At 26.4% G+C, this 15,848-nt stretch overlaps 2 protein-coding genes across 10 annotated transcripts; one reads left to right on the top strand and one right to left on the bottom strand.

Annotated features, from left to right (window-relative positions):
- The first annotated feature begins 57 nt into the window (after nucleotides 1-57).
- Nucleotides 58-3,677, top strand: LOC122638199 (nucleolar complex protein 3 homolog). Of its 2 annotated transcripts, none has more exons than XM_043831017.1 (10): nucleotides 58-271; nucleotides 496-764; nucleotides 838-1,138; nucleotides 1,287-1,563; nucleotides 1,679-2,013; nucleotides 2,085-2,455; nucleotides 2,543-2,707; nucleotides 2,786-3,143; nucleotides 3,220-3,317; nucleotides 3,409-3,677. In XM_043831017.1, exons 1-10 carry the CDS (start codon nucleotides 266-268, stop codon nucleotides 3,632-3,634), a joined length of 2,406 nt encoding a protein of 801 aa, XP_043686952.1. In that variant the 5' UTR covers nucleotides 58-265; the 3' UTR covers nucleotides 3,635-3,677. The 2 variants fall into 2 exon arrangements, with proteins under 2 accessions (XP_043686952.1, XP_043686941.1); XM_043831006.1 differs by having other exon boundaries at nucleotides 59-271; nucleotides 1,272-1,563; nucleotides 3,409-3,676.
- Nucleotides 3,678-4,592: 915 nt separating this feature from the next.
- Nucleotides 4,593-14,015, bottom strand: LOC122638167 (exportin-7). 8 transcript variants are annotated; one of them, XM_043830949.1, is made up of 15 exons: nucleotides 13,898-14,015; nucleotides 11,936-12,352; nucleotides 11,614-11,780; nucleotides 11,273-11,497; nucleotides 10,310-11,180; nucleotides 9,945-10,230; nucleotides 9,723-9,867; nucleotides 9,492-9,639; nucleotides 9,248-9,407; nucleotides 8,747-9,149; nucleotides 8,496-8,658; nucleotides 7,008-7,085; nucleotides 6,748-6,941; nucleotides 6,556-6,683; nucleotides 4,593-6,423 (listed from the first exon to the last, which is right to left on the bottom strand). In XM_043830949.1, the coding sequence occupies exons 2-15, from the start codon at nucleotides 12,189-12,191 to the stop codon at nucleotides 6,324-6,326; spliced, it is 3,324 nt and encodes a 1,107-aa protein (XP_043686884.1). In that variant the 5' UTR covers nucleotides 12,192-12,352; nucleotides 13,898-14,015; the 3' UTR covers nucleotides 4,593-6,323. The 8 variants fall into 8 exon arrangements, with proteins under 8 accessions (XP_043686884.1, XP_043686867.1, XP_043686876.1 ...); XM_043830932.1 differs by having other exon boundaries at nucleotides 11,936-12,176; nucleotides 13,898-14,002; XM_043830941.1 differs by having other exon boundaries at nucleotides 13,818-13,964.
- Between the last annotated feature and the right edge of the window lie 1,833 nt (nucleotides 14,016-15,848).

The raw sequence follows: 15,848 nt of genomic DNA, 5'->3' as shown, positions 1-15,848 counted from the left end.
ACGTACATACATGCACATACGTCATTTATAAAACTTTCGTTGTTCCTTTATAATACATCGAATCTGCTCATATAGAAACTAAGCTTAAGTTATACCAACACAAATACATTGCAATACATGTTTAGTGATGGTTGTGTGATCACTGTTGATACACGTGTCGACTTTAGAAGTATACAAATTTAATTTACTGCTAATTTATTAATAAATATTTTCAAGATTAGATACCTAAAATTAATTCTAATAATTTTTGAAGAAATACATAAAAATGAGTGTAAGTATTAGAATATATTTTGATTATATGTAAAATTTGTAATTTTATTATAAAGAAATCTAACCTTTACATATAAAAACAAATTTAATAGCTTTATCTTATATTTAATAAAATAATACAATATAAATAGTAGATATTTTTTATATTTTTTAAATGTATAACAGAATGATATATATGTGTGTGTGTGTGTGTGTGTGTAAAATAATATTTTTTTTTTCAAACAGAAGCAAAAGAAAACGAAGATTAGTAAAATTAAAAGAAATAATCAGACAAAAACAAAACTTTCAAAACAAGGAAAATTAAAAACACGTAGACACAGGCAATCTAAAAAACAAATTCAAAGAAGTTTACCTAAAATAGATAAAATAGAAGAAGAAGAAAGTGATAATGGAGAAGATTTATTAAATATGGTTGAAGAAGACGATTTATCGTTTTTACAAAATGCTATTTCTAATAAATCTTATAATTTATTGAAAAAAATAAGATTGAATGAGTATGAAATGAATTATTTCTATATAATTATATAATCAGAACAATCAAGGAATCTTATTTGAAATTTATTTTAGAGCAATTGTTAATGATAAACAAGGACAAAAATCTAAAAGAAAAAAAGAAGAAGCTCAATTGGAGGAATCGTACGAAGATCATGTATTTAAGTTGAATGAAGGAAATGGTATAAAAAAGATGCGTATGTTACTTCCTATAAAAACTCAACAAGGTGTGATAGAAAAGAGAATAATAGAAGAAGAAGAAGAGGAAGAAGAAGTAAAAGATAAAGAAGTTGAAAATAATGGAGAAAATATATTTCAACAAAATGGGAAAGATGAAGAATTAGATGATCATGAAGAAATTAATTCATATTTACAAGTAAATCTTTGAAAATTATATATTGGTTTTATATATATATCAAATATGTTATATTATATATAAGAATTGCTTGAATTCAATAACTTTTTAACTCTGATAACAATAAAATAATACAACTTAATTAATTTTGTAGAACAATTTAAATAAGGAAAATGGTGAAGCAGTATCTACAGTAGAACTTATAGCATGTCGTGAAGAAATATTAAAATCAAGGCGCTTCAAAATTGGGGTATTGTCCAGTACACTTTTAGAAAATCCAGAACATAAATCTAGTAATTTTAAAATACTTTTGGATTTTATGGAAGAAAGTAATCCAGAAATCTATATCACAGTTAAAAAATTGGCAATGATATCACTTTTAGAAGTATTTAAAGATCTTTTGCCATCTTATCAAATTTTACAACTTAAACCAGAAGGCGTTAAATGTTTGTATATTTTGTAGATATAATATACTTAAAAATAATTACATTTTCTTAATATATTTTAGTTATTAATTTTTATATATTTTTGATTTTTATTTATTAATTTTTTATATTTTAGTAAAAAAGGAAACATTGCAATTACAAAATTATGAAGCTGTGTTACTAAAAAGTTACAAACAGTACTTACAAAAACTTGAAAAGATGTCCAATATTCTAAGAAAAAAAGCAGGGGACACACGAATTGTTAACGAAAGAGAAATTTTATTAGGAGAAATGGCTGTAATGTGTATGTGTGAATTATTAGTTAACCATCCTTATTTTAATTTTTCCCTTAATATAGCGAACTTTCTCATACCATTATTAAATAACAAAAAGGCTAGTGTAAGAGAAAGAATAGTAAAATATATTTCTGAAGTATTTAAGGATGATAAACGTGGAGAATTATCACTTACAGTAAGAAAATTCTACAAAATTTTTGTATTAATTAAATACATTCCGTATATAAATACTTTTTATAATTACAGATAGTACGTAAAATAAATCAATATATAAAATCTAAAGGTCATAGTGTACATGCTGAGGTTATATCTGTGCTTTTATCTCTTCGTATAAAAGATATTGATCTTGATAAAGAGAAAGAAGATGAAACCAGACAAAAGAAACTAATGTCTCACAAACAAAGAATTCTTTCATTAAGTAAACGAGAAAGGAAGAAGAACAAAAAATTAGAACAGGTAGAAAAAGAACTACTAGAAACCAAAGCAGAAGAAAATAGACAAGCAAAACAGAAAGTTTTCACAGAATTAACAAGTGTAGTGTTTACAATTTATTTTAGAATTTTGAAGCAAGCTCCAAATAGTAAAATTTTATCTGTATGCTTGGAAGGATTGGCAAAGTAAGATATTCCTGTATTATATACATATATTCTACTTTAGTATTAAAAAGAAAAATTTCTTCAAATATATATATTTTGGAATTTTAGATTTGCACATTGTATCAATTTAGACTTTTATCAAGATATAGTAACAGTTATAGATAGATTAATGGAGGCAGGTAATTTAGGATTGAGAGAACAACTGCATTGTGTTCAATGCGTATTTACGATATTATCAGGTCAAGGTACATCATTGAATATTGACCCTTACAAGTCTGTATAATTTATTATGATCTATAATTATTGAAAAATATTTTTTTTAAATAAATATTATATGTATTCATTTTACAGATTTTATGTACATCTATATAAAAATCTTTTAAATATTCATTGTGGTAAAACACAAGCTGAAATAGAAATTATTTTGAGAACTTTAATACAAGTACTTATTAATAGAAGAAAAAGAATTTCTTCTAAACGTTTAGTAGCTTTTGTAAAAAGAATGATTAATTTAACTTTACAATTACAACATAATGGAGTACTTGGTTTACTAAGTATTGTCAAACAAATAATGCAACTTGGTAAAGCAGTAGACATTTTATTGGATACAGATTATACCAGTGGAGATGGTTTTTATCAACCTGAAATTGAAGATCCAGAATATTGTAATGCACATTGTTCTGCATTATGGGAGCTTGTGGTACTTCAGGTTTGTAATTCTAAAGATTTAATGTAAAAAATAAATTCTCTTTATTCCACATTAATATTTATTTCATATTTCGCAGCGTCATTATCATACTATAGTACGGAAAGTAGCAAAAAATATAGCATGGAATGTACCTGTAAATGGAGAAGGTAGTTTAAGTTTAGATATTGCTAAACTGTAAGTATATACACACAAATGATATTTAAAAATTTAATAAAATTTGTAATTTTTAACTTATTTTAATGTTACTTATTTCTGAAATTTTTAGAACACCAGAACAGCTTTATACAGAATTTGATCCAACTGGTGTTGCATTTAATCCTCCTGTACTTGCACCTAAGAAAATAATTAATAAAACAAATTCGAAAGATCATTACTATAAAAATAATGAATTTGAAGAATACATTAACACTATTAAGAATAAAGAATTGTTTACAGATGGATATGTAGATTTTTATAAAGTATTGATAAAAGATTTGTCATGTAACATATAATAAAACATTTTTATGTAATAAATGTGTATATTTCATACAATTGTATATGTTTGAATACATTTTGATAAGTTTTTTATCCTCTTTATATTTTATTGTGATAGTTTATTAAAATTTCATATTGAAATCGATGTTTTTCAGTGTTCCTGTTCTTTATTTATTTATTTTTTTATTTTTTAATCGGAACAATACATTTGTGGCAAAAATATTTTAATTTATTTTCATTGTAAATAAAATAATAAAAGCATTATTACAGCAAATATAATGTTTCTTCTTCATTCTAAAAATAAACTACAGAAATAATAACGAATATGATTCCGTTCATTCGCTCTACACTTTTTAATTAGTAAATTATTGTTTTGAATACTTGTATATTTATATATTTAAAATTTATATTGAAAATATATCAATAAGATCCTTGATATTTCTTTTAATAAGTCTTAGGTAGTAGAACATGAAATGAAAAATCAAAGGAACTAGACAATCTAATTGACTGTACTGTAGGAGAAAATAACATAAACCCCTAATTTTTTCCAATTATTTCTCGTATAACTCTTTCATGACTTTACAATGACACAATTTTATCACTTTGTACATCAGTGGACATAAGAAATTATAATTAATAAGCTTATTGTATTATATGCAATTTTATTCTTAATCCATTATATTAATAAAATGGATATTATCATATGTATGTATGTATGTGTATGTGTATAATATATATATATATATATATATATATATATATATATATATATGCTATTATTCACCCAAATGCTAAAGCTGTACAAAATATGTGTAATGAAAAATGTGATACCATACCAAATGCTATATATGTACAAAAGATTCGTTTTTATATTATATAGTAAAACATGAAATTTGAAAATGAAATATAACATTTAATTCTGTTATAAAAATGTATTGTAAAACGAAATATTTTATAAAAAAGAAACTCATCAAGCTTAGAGAAATATATGTTTTTATTTGTTCTTTTATTCATCCTGTAAACATTCGTAGAATAAGCCCTAAAATAAGATATTATTTAATCAGTTTTGACCTAGAAAATTTTATAATAACTAAGAAGATTCGTAAATTCATTTAAAAAAGTGCGTAGCTTTTACTATCAAATTAGTTAAAAAAAAAATTTATGATAAAAGTATTATATAATTAGATATAATAAACATCATATACAGGTGTTTATTATAGATATAATTCTAGTTTAGAATATTTACTTTATAATATTATAATTACATTCAATATGAAACAATACATACATATTATTATTAGATCAACAACTTGAGTATTATCAAAAATGTTGCAAGAAATCAAATAACGCGTACTTATTACTATAAAAGGGCTCATCCTAACAAAGTTTACAGTTAATTTTTTTTTTTCTACTCTTGAGTACTTTTCAAAATATTTATTGTATTAACAAAGAGTAAATTCGAATAAATGTATTATTATGTACTATTGTACGATTGTACCATAGACGAATATATCTTGACACTATGAAGTTCCAGTCTATATCATTGTTGTACATTCACAGATTATTTTAAAACGTGATGTCTTTTTACGAATTTTCATTAATATATATAATCACTCATTGATGAAAAAAAATGATTAAAGTGAATATTGAATGGAATATCCTCCAATAAAATTGTGTTGTAAAATTAAATTACATCTTTATCGTAATCAATGTTATTTGCTATTAATAATTTGATGAATTTACATTAGAAGTTTATATTAATGACCAATCGATTATCAAGTAATATTGTGCCAATACATTTAGCAAGATTATTGTGGCCTTGTATACTGTAATATATATTTAAGAACTGATTATATGGTATTTGAAAATTTTAATTATTTTATATGTTCAAGTAACCGAAATATATACTGTGCATAAAAATAATAAGTAACAACTTGTACCATATATTTTATAAATAACATCACTTTTGGCTTCCTATTCTAATTAGTACACATAATTGAAAATTAAATTATATTGTGTGTAATGTAATTTATAAATTGATCAATCAACAATCTTTTATATACGAAAATAATAGCTTTTTAATGAATAAAAAATATATATGTTCACCTTGTGGTAATAAAAAGAAATTAGTATTGAATTGAAAGATATCTGTAGTAAGTTTTGTTAAATTCTCAATATTTTGTAAATTGCCATGAACACAAACTGTCTGACGCGATTGTTTCAGCAACATTTTACTAACAGATTCTGTGACTAAAAATAAGAAGAAAGTATTATGCAAGAACATGTTTAAAAATGCTTCTTAAAAAATTACAGCAAGAATGAGATTTTCAATTTTAAGTTTTAATAATAATAGTAGAGTATAAAGGTAATAAAACAAAGTATATATTAACTTTTATTGGAATGAAGAATAGGATAAGCTAGGTTAAATAACTAAATAAAAAATTTACGAATAATATAAAATTTTTGTAATTATTGTTACAATATTTGGTGCTTGTTCATCTAAGTTACTAGAAATGTAATAATTGAGAATAGGAAGCCAAACAGCAATACAGCAGTAAAATGATATTACTTAATTTATTATCTTTATACTCGTCTAAAATCATAATTGTAATTGCATCATAATTTATAGTTTCACTCGCACACACATTCAAGCATTTGGCAGGCAAGAACCTAATAGACAAATCTAATTAGAAGAGAGCAATATCACTACGATGTCATCATATCACTGACAGAATTTGTAGACATATTAGGTCCTTTTAAAGCATCATTTATATCTCTTCTAAACATTGATAAATTTTGTGTAAACCTAAAATAAAAGTAATAATAATCATTATATTTTACAGTTTTTAGAATATTGTAATGAATACAGAAACTAATTTTGGGGAAAAAATACTCTCCATTTAATTATAAAAAAAAAATGATATATATTACTACTTACCTATCTCTATTCTTTGTAAGTAAATTTCTTTCAATACCATCCATCAAATTTTCAAACCATTGTGCCATTGCAGCTTGTTTATCAACTGCTTGGCTTCTAATAATATTTTCTCGTAACTGATTAAAATACTAAAATATTGGAAATTTTTAATAAAAAATATATAATGTGTTTTAAAATATATATTATGCTTACCTCTTCATTTAAAAGTATCAGGCCTAATAGAGGACGAGACATGCTCCATTGATTTCTACAATCTTCAAACATTATCACATTTAATACAGTACTTAATATTTGTTGAAGTATTTCAGGATGTTGTTTCAAAACTTCTAAAAATAATTCTCCACCACCAGGAACTACAGCATTTTTTCTTCCTGGATAACCACCCGCTAAGGAAATGTAGTAATCAGATACAATTTAAATAATATTGTTAATGTTAAAGATTTGAAACATACCTTTTTGATATAGTTGTTTGAATAAATATGTCACTATATGATCAAGGGTTGCACAACAACCAGTACATACCATAGTATCTGAAATAACATTATATAATCTTAATGTAAATGAAATAAAATATAAAGAGACAAAAAAGTTGTGTTGTTAAAAAATAATTATATACTGCAATCTTTTTTAAATGCAGTGCTGCATCGCTTATTAAATAATTGTATAATATAACACAAATACAAAAAGCAAAAACAAAAGACATGAACATGAAAAAAGAGCACATGCATGTAATAATAAAAGTAAATATAAAAATAAAAATAAATAGATAAATAAATAATATAATAATAATAATAATAATAAATTATATAAATTGCATAACAATCTAAAATTAAAAAATATGGGTTATATATATAGCTAATAAATAATATTATTTTATGATATATTGCACTAATTAATTGCAACGTATTGTTATAAAGGCAGAAATAAAAAAAAAAGCATTGCAATGTAATATATATTCAATGATAAAAATTAATAATTTAATATATCTTAAAAATCTATCTACAAATGTTAATGTACTTAGTAATTATGTCAGCTGTGCGGCTGACTGTTCTAGACCCATTGTTTTGCATAATTCTAATAAAATTTTTAAATACATAAATGTGGGTAGCAAAAAAGGAGGCTTTAAAGATAATCAATTATGCAGAATTATGTATAAAAAATTCTGTTTGTAACATCTAGGGTCTAGATTCTACACACTCCAATCCTCTTATTGCCTCTGTTATTACATAAATATTCTGTATAATTATTTTTTTCTCATAATTACAGAAGTATTTTGTGTGTGTATATCTTTATATTACTCCAAATCTGATATGTGTATAAGGTAGATTTTCATTCCAAGCGATAATGCAAAAAAGCATATAACATAGATCTCAGCAAAAGAACTTCATAATTATGAAGAACTACTATTGAAACTAGAAGCTTGAATAATATTAATAATTTTAAACAATCTGAAATATATATTACAAAATATGTATTATAAATTTAATTGTGAATATCAAAAAATATTATCATATATCGCATAATTAACAAAGTTGGTGATAAAAAATATTTCAATATACACTATGCCTGCACATAGTTATGTTCATTTTAAAAAATATTTATCTTCTATTTTACGATATTAATTTGTACAAAGGCATAAAGAGTATACTAAGAATTTAGCTATTATAAACTTATTCTCTTTGCCTGCAAAAAAAGGAGAAAAAAAATAGAAAAAAAGAAAGAAAGGAAAAAGAAAAGCAATCAAAAATACTTATAATAAACAGTTTAGAATTTTGTATCATTGAAGAAATATATAAACAAATTTAGAAGAACTAAAAAGACTGAATCAAGAAAAGTAATGTATGTAAGTTTTGATAATCTCAAGTAATTAATATAATAGTTTTAAGACATGGCATAGAGGATATAGAGGGTAGTTGTAGGATAGAATCAGCCGCACAGACCTGTATAGGAGTCTTTTTGCGCACCTAGTGCTGTAAGGCCTTCACTGATACTTGAAAGAATATATAAAAAAACTCTTGGTTCCAATGTTGAAAGGAAGACCATATGGTCCTGTGCCAAATATTCAAGCAATACATAATACGTTGCCGATAGTTTTGGATAATCCTAGTAAAAACATCAATATAAAAATATAAGCGTATTTGGAGTATTTTTAAATAATTTATATTAAAATATAAAAACACATAATACATACCAAAAGATCACTTTGTGGTATACTGAGAAGCAATTTCACAAATGTATTTAATGCATTATCCAATGCTTCATCTCCATATAGCCTAAAGACCCCAAAATTTACATAACTGCCACAAAGGGCTGCTTTTAACATACTGAAACATATACTAATTCCCTTGAGCTTCAAAGGATAAATCTGATCCTTGGGAACTTCAATATTCAATATATGATTGCCATAGCTACATATCACTTTGCTAGCTTCACGAAATAATAAAATTCCATTTGGAGAAGATGCATCAAATTGCAATCGTTGACTTCTATTTAATACTAATTCAGCAAATAATTTCAGGACGGGTGTAGTTACTTGTGGTTCGTGATGCCACAATTCCACAGCATGTAATAAGATGGGTGTATAATTCGGATATCTGAACTAAACTCAGGAACAATATTTTTATAAAATATATATCGCTCATTCTCTCTTACTCGCGCGCGCACACACTAATTAACAACTAAATAAGGATACATCCAATCAAAAAGCATCATGTAAGATGTTTTAGTTGTGAATGCATATGCTAAACCCCTGAGATCTCTTGCTACACCAATCAATGCCTTTTTTGCTTCTTCTGCTGCAAATAGGGGAGTATCAGCAGCTCCCATTAGCTGGCCAAGACTTTCCAATGCAGCTATATTTACGACAATAAATATTATCTCACGTGCAATCTAAATTAATTGTACTACACATTTCATATAATGTAAGTACTCCATACCTGTGAGGGGTAACATAAATGTATGAAATCTTTCTTCATCTTCACCTAAATCCACCATTAATAATCTACCCAAAGATGTATAAAACATCGACCTGCAGCGCATTTCTGTTACAGCAACATTATTTCCCAAAAATGGGAAGTGTTCTCTCTATATGTTAATAAAAATAATGACATTATATTTTTTTAATATAATATCGTTTCTTTTTTAGTCTTATATAATTCAATACTCACTGTATGATTATTTAACATAAATTGAACTTCTTCTAATTTAACGAGTTTTCGAACACAACTATATCCAACAGAAAGATCATTTAAAAGTTGTAAAGTTTTTGAAATAATTTGTTCACTTCTTCCCCAATATTTCAAATTTGTTATTCTGCAAATTTTTATGCAAATTATAAATAATGTGCTCAAACATGATAAAAATAAAGTATAATATATACAATAACTCACATTTTACGAATAAATATACTGAGTACCATGGCTTCATCATTGAGGCCTAAAACATCCGACAGTCTTCTGTATACTTTGGAATTTTTCTGTACCTGATCACCTACGTATATTTTACGGAATTGTTCAAAAAAACTTAACATTGCTAACTCCAATTTTTCGCAACCACCTTGTGCAAGTCTAGAATCTGTAAGGTTCATTAATTGAAGAACTCTACAAACAAGTTCACCATCCATTGCATCATATTCCTCATTACTGTTAAATGTAACTCTTCCACCAATGACGCCACCTAATGTTACAAAACAACCAAGAAAATATAAATAATTAATTATAGATTTTAAATATGTTTTATTCGATGTATTCATTACCTATAATATAAACAAGCCATGTTAACTGCCCTTCTTGAATAGTTATATCAATTTGTTGGGTTGGGGATGCAGTTTGTGTCATTAATTCTTGATACGTTGTAGCAGCCTGATCAAATAATTGAACTAATACAGTACATGTTTTTTGATATTCGCATCTTCCTATCACTGAAACTTGTTCCAATTGTTGATGAAGTACACCCAAATCATCAAGTGGATCTTCCAAACGTTCTCTAACTACCACTGCTACAGATTCAAGTCTTGATGTAATATATGCATTTGCAATTTCAGGAGTATATGTGTTCAATAAATGCGGATCTCCTGCTTTTACATAGGGCATGGATGACACCATTCTTTGCCAAAGAGTTAAAAGATAATGTAAACTATTTGGTGCAAACTGCCACATTTGTAAGCTTTGAACTGTAAACTTTGCGATTAATTGTATTGCTTCTGGATAACCTTCTACCAAGACTAATTCTCCAAGTTGGAAATTACTTTTCAACCGAGACAATAATCTACAAAATTCGTGATAATTTCCAGGATCACTGAGACCTTGTGGATTTTGTAATATATGCTTTACTCCATTAACTAAATGCCTTAAAAATTTTGCTCTTTCTGTATTAGAAAACAAACTTCTTCTAACTGATGCTATCTGAACTAAACAAGACAAAGCTAAAGATGATAATGAGCTTGGCAGACTGTGGTATAAATCAAAGAATAGCTTTAATGATGTAAAATCCAAAAATGCAGGCCTCCAACTTGTTGGTATCTGTACTGTACTTAAATCATCAGTACTTTCATCTGTAGATGTTCCAATGAAGTCAAATGTCAAACAATTTTGTGCAAGCTTTAGGAGTTGTCTAATCAGACCATGCTAAATAAAAGAACATACGAAAATATATAGACAATAGAAACTGAGTTGTGATTTAACTAACTTATATTTCAATTAATGATAGTTTATCCTACCTGTGCTTCGTCATTAAAATTTAAGTTTTTACAATTTTCTCGTGCTGTACTTAATAAAGTACAAGACAGCCTAAATATTTCAAAAAGCTGTGTATCCCTGAAACTACTAGCAATTTTTCTATGCTTTGTAAGTGACCTATTTGCATCAGCTTCTGATATTTGATTCATTTCACATGTTAATTGTGAGAGCAACTGTACACCTATCATGCAGTGCTCTACTGATCCCTGAATTGTATACAAATAATTATTAAATTTTATTCTATAATACAATGTTAAATATATATATACATTTGAATTATTATATTATACATAAAATTCGTTTTATAAAAATTTTTTCAAACCTGAAGAAATTTTGCTACGTCACCAACAACATTTCTGAAAACATATTCCTCTTTGTCCGAATCAAACCAGCCAAGTTTTGATATCCTAGCAAACAATGCAACCAAAGCTTGTATAACAAAATTTGGAAGCTTTGGTTGTGTTGCTAAGTAATTAAGAACATAATTCCCTGTATATCAAATATTATATAAAAATGTTAATTTGTTTAAATATAATTGTATATAAAATTAAAGTTAATTGTTAAAAATACAATTGTATATAAAAGATCTTAGTTTAAAAAATGTTTTGACAACAAAAAATATTATATAAATATAAAATTCTTACGTATATCCAGCCTTTGTTGTAAACTAAGTCCTTGTGCTGACCGAGAGACTAATTTTGTTAAAGTAGTAGCAGCCAATAATTGAGCATAAGCTGAGTCTCCACGATCCAGAAGGAGCTGGCACTTAGTAAGCGTATCTGGTGCATTTTGAAATGCTACAAGAGCTTTTTCAGCCTCAGCACGATGTGCAGAATCTTGTGACTCATACAATTGCTTGCATAGCAATTCCAGCTGCCGTACTTCCTGTATGTGATCCATTCTTAATGTCACTATTTATACTTGTATTTTAGTATTTCCATTTAGATATGTTAACTCTCTAAATTGCAAGGTCATTGTATTCACTTTTGAAGGATTTTTGCACTATGTTTACAGTCAATGTTCAAATTTGAAGATTTATTTTAAGAATGTAACTGTCGAATCTGCTTAAAAATTATAATTTTCACTTTACATAGAAAAGTAAAAGTAACTATTTTGTTGTTGTCTTATAAACAAATTTTACAAAGAATTGCTTGTAAATATACAAATTAAATATTTCTTTTTGTTTCAGAAATAAACATTTCTTATTATATTCAAAAGAGATTTAACTCTTTTTACTCCTGCAATATAAAATTTTGTTTTAAGACTTAATATTTTTTGTCCTTAGTGTAATATGTATATAGTGTTTCAATTTTATAAATTTCGCAGTGATTATAAATCACAAGATTTCATTAATGGAAAAATAAAAGAAAATACTGAAAATATATAAAATGAATTATTATCATTACCAATATATAATAATATATATGATTATTATTATATTGCTTAAAAATAATAATTATTAATAATTTACTAAACCTAACCCCAATTTATTGTCCAAACATTTATAGCTGAAAAAGATTTACTTTATTATACAAAAACCTGATGCAAAAACTATTTTTTAAAGTTAAATTTATATACATTGAGATATTGAGAATTGTAAAATATTTATAAAATACCAAGAATCTTAAATACTTTCAAAATTGGCGTTAACTTCAAAATGGATACATATAATATTATAGGTTATACCGAAGTTGTAAATAACAAAATTGAAATCGTTGACAAACCTTATGTTTATATCTACTTAGAATTATATTTTATACAAGTATAATGAAATTATCTTAGATGACTTTAAAAAAAAAATTATCGTATAATTTACGATAAATTAATAATTAAAATAAGATATAAAACAAATAAACAACCACCGAACGTAGTAAATTTATAAACTGATCTTACACTTCTCTCTCACACTCTCTTTTATTCACTCACTCATTTACACGCACACAAACACATACATTCTCTACTTACACACACAGACACACACACATACATTCTCTTTCTCTCTCTCTCTCTCTCCCTCTCTCACACACACACACAACTAAAATCCGGCATTAAAGAGGTTATGACGATTTTAATGAAGATTACACGATACATTTGTATAAAATAGACGAAAAATAATGAGACGCTTTAATCCTTTTAACAATAATCAAATGTGAATACCACAGACGAAACAATATATCTCATTCCATTGATTATCTTTGTACATGCGAGTGTTTTTTTCGCACAGAGAATAATATTTATTCACGAACTTGCAACAAAAGAGTTCAACACATCCCTGACAGTTAATCGTTTATATACGAGATATGCAATGTTAGAACAACACACGAAAGACGAAAAAAATTAATTCGTCCGCCGCAGTGTGTTTTTATTAACAGTGGAGTTATTAATTCGTTAAACACTTTCGATTTCGGTAACAAACGTCGTGTAGTTCGAAAGATCGTCTTTTAATTTCACCGCGTTTCAGACACGTTCTGTTTATGCACATTGATAACCACACAGGTTGCATCAGGTTTACCATCGACTGCTTACCACACGACTCAGGAGCCGCCTTGTCGTAGATAACTTCCTCGCATTTCGAGGTTCGCACGTTATTTTGATCGGCAACTCACCTGTTCATCCGCCATTTTCGTAGCTTCGCATTATCTACAATGAAGGCAGGATCACATGCACGACGATTCTTCTACGGCGCAATACGTACAGGATTATCAGAATTATGTGAAACTCGGAGAGAACTCATCTGCCATCTTTGATTTGATCAGTGAAATACTTTTTATAGCAAATGCTTGAAACTTTATTTTCATTGTTTGTAGCTTTATATCTCTATATTATATTTTCTTTTACTGGCATCTTATTTATATCTAATCCAGCAATATAATTTTATTCCTTTTTTCATAAATAGATAGAAATCAAAAATACAACTATCTAGAATATTCTTTTCTAACAATTCAATCAAAAAACTACATCTGACAACCAATAACGATGAAAAGATTATAACATTGACCAATAAAAATATGGTTTAGTATAAATGTATTATTAGATCAAGATTTGCGAACACTACCTTAATATCATTTTGAGTAAATATTTATATATAATTATTAAAATAGACTAATAAATTTTAATATCATGATATTACATTCTATTCTTTATGCATATCTCAAATTATATCTTATTGAAAATACGTTCATAAAAAAAAATTAAAATTTCTTTATGTATAAAAAATTAAATGTTAAAAAAACATATATATTTTAGGATTAAGAATAGTAATATATATAGTAATATACCGTTATGTATAAATATAACAATTATATGCAAATGTGATATATCTAAATAAATATTACGCAAAGCTATTCACCTTTCGCTCGAAGCGTCTGTGACACCAGCGACAGGTATGGACAAATTACGAACTACAAGAGGAAGCTTTACCTATCATATCAACGTATAAGTTTGATATAAGAGGTTATACTTTTATTACATGACATAATGATCGGGCTCATATGGATTACAGTAGGTAATATTAAGGCTGTTCATCATCTTTCGTTCGAAGCGTGTATGACTTCAGCGATGGGTATGAACGAAGTATGAGCTACAAGACAAGCGGGGAATATTGTCACAGTCATGCGTCTATTGTATCAATTTATAAACTTTTTAGGTTATGCCTAAAGTTATACTCCACTCGCATAATGATTAGATTAGTATGTTAAAATAGAAAGTTTAGTAGGACCAAACTTTTCATTCGCTTACATCTATATATTTCTTTAATGAAGATGTGCCTATCGCAATAATTTGTGATATATACGACGCAGTGCCAGTACTCATTTATTATACGATATCAATGCATAAACGATAATAAATATAATTAATACGAAAATAAATGAAAGCACGGAAAAAAATAATATAGGAAATTTCACTACAGAGATAGCGTGGAAACAAACTAATATTTTGATTTTTATAAAAATAATATATAATATATAAGTATATATTTATTAATTATTTTTTTTATCAAATAATTGATAAAATCTTGATTTTGGTCATACATTTTGATACTTTATATACATTTGTCCACAGAATTCTGATATATCCAATTAATTTATTGTTCAAATATTATTAGCAATATAAAGTGATTATACACAGCTATTTGTTCAGTAGTACTGTAAACATATTTCACTGTATTGCGAGTATTGCCGACCCAGACTTCACGTAGAGACTGCTGCATTTGGACACCTACAGGTTAACGATTACTCATAAATGAGAATGAAACATAATAAATGAAAAAAAATAAGAATATATAAGAATAATAAAGAAATTATAATTTTTCTGCGTTTTTCTAATAAATTATTTTAGAATTCTCCTAAATTTAGTCTATCTATCGCGGTATTATCAGATATGGAAAAAGTAAGTACTTTAATATTTAGTTAAAATTAGAACGAAAAGATTTTGTTTTAATTTAACTGAGATAAGCAGCCATTCGCTCAGTAGTACTTCTATTATAATAGATTTCGATATATTACAAGTACTACCGACCCAGGTCCCACCGCGTGGAGGTTGCTGCATCTGGGGACC

Source organism: Vespula pensylvanica, chromosome 1 (genome assembly GCF_014466175.1).
Source record: "Vespula pensylvanica isolate Volc-1 chromosome 1, ASM1446617v1, whole genome shotgun sequence".
Taxonomy (NCBI): Eukaryota; Metazoa; Arthropoda; class Insecta; order Hymenoptera; family Vespidae; genus Vespula; species Vespula pensylvanica.
The sequence above is the reverse complement of the archived record's forward strand: the minus strand, read 5'-3'. Positions and strand labels throughout refer to the sequence as shown.

Coding starts and splice junctions, on each gene's coding strand:
- LOC122638199 (XM_043831006.1), top strand. Junction 1,564..1,678: donor TAAACCAGAAGGCGTTAAAT/GTTTGTATATTT, acceptor TTTATATTTTAG/TAAAAAAGGAAACATTGCAA. Junction 3,144..3,219: donor GGGAGCTTGTGGTACTTCAG/GTTTGTAATTCT, acceptor CATATTTCGCAG/CGTCATTATCATACTATAGT.
- LOC122638167 (XM_043830949.1), bottom strand. CDS start 12,191: ATGGATCACATACAGGAAGTACGGCAGCTGGAATTGCTATGCAAGCAA. Junction 11,781..11,935: donor ACAACAAAGGCTGGATATAC/GTAAGAATTTTA, acceptor TTTGATATACAG/GGAATTATGTTCTTAATTAC. Junction 9,408..9,491: donor ATTTATGTTACCCCTCACAG/GTATGGAGTACT, acceptor TCGTAAATATAG/CTGCATTGGAAAGTCTTGGC.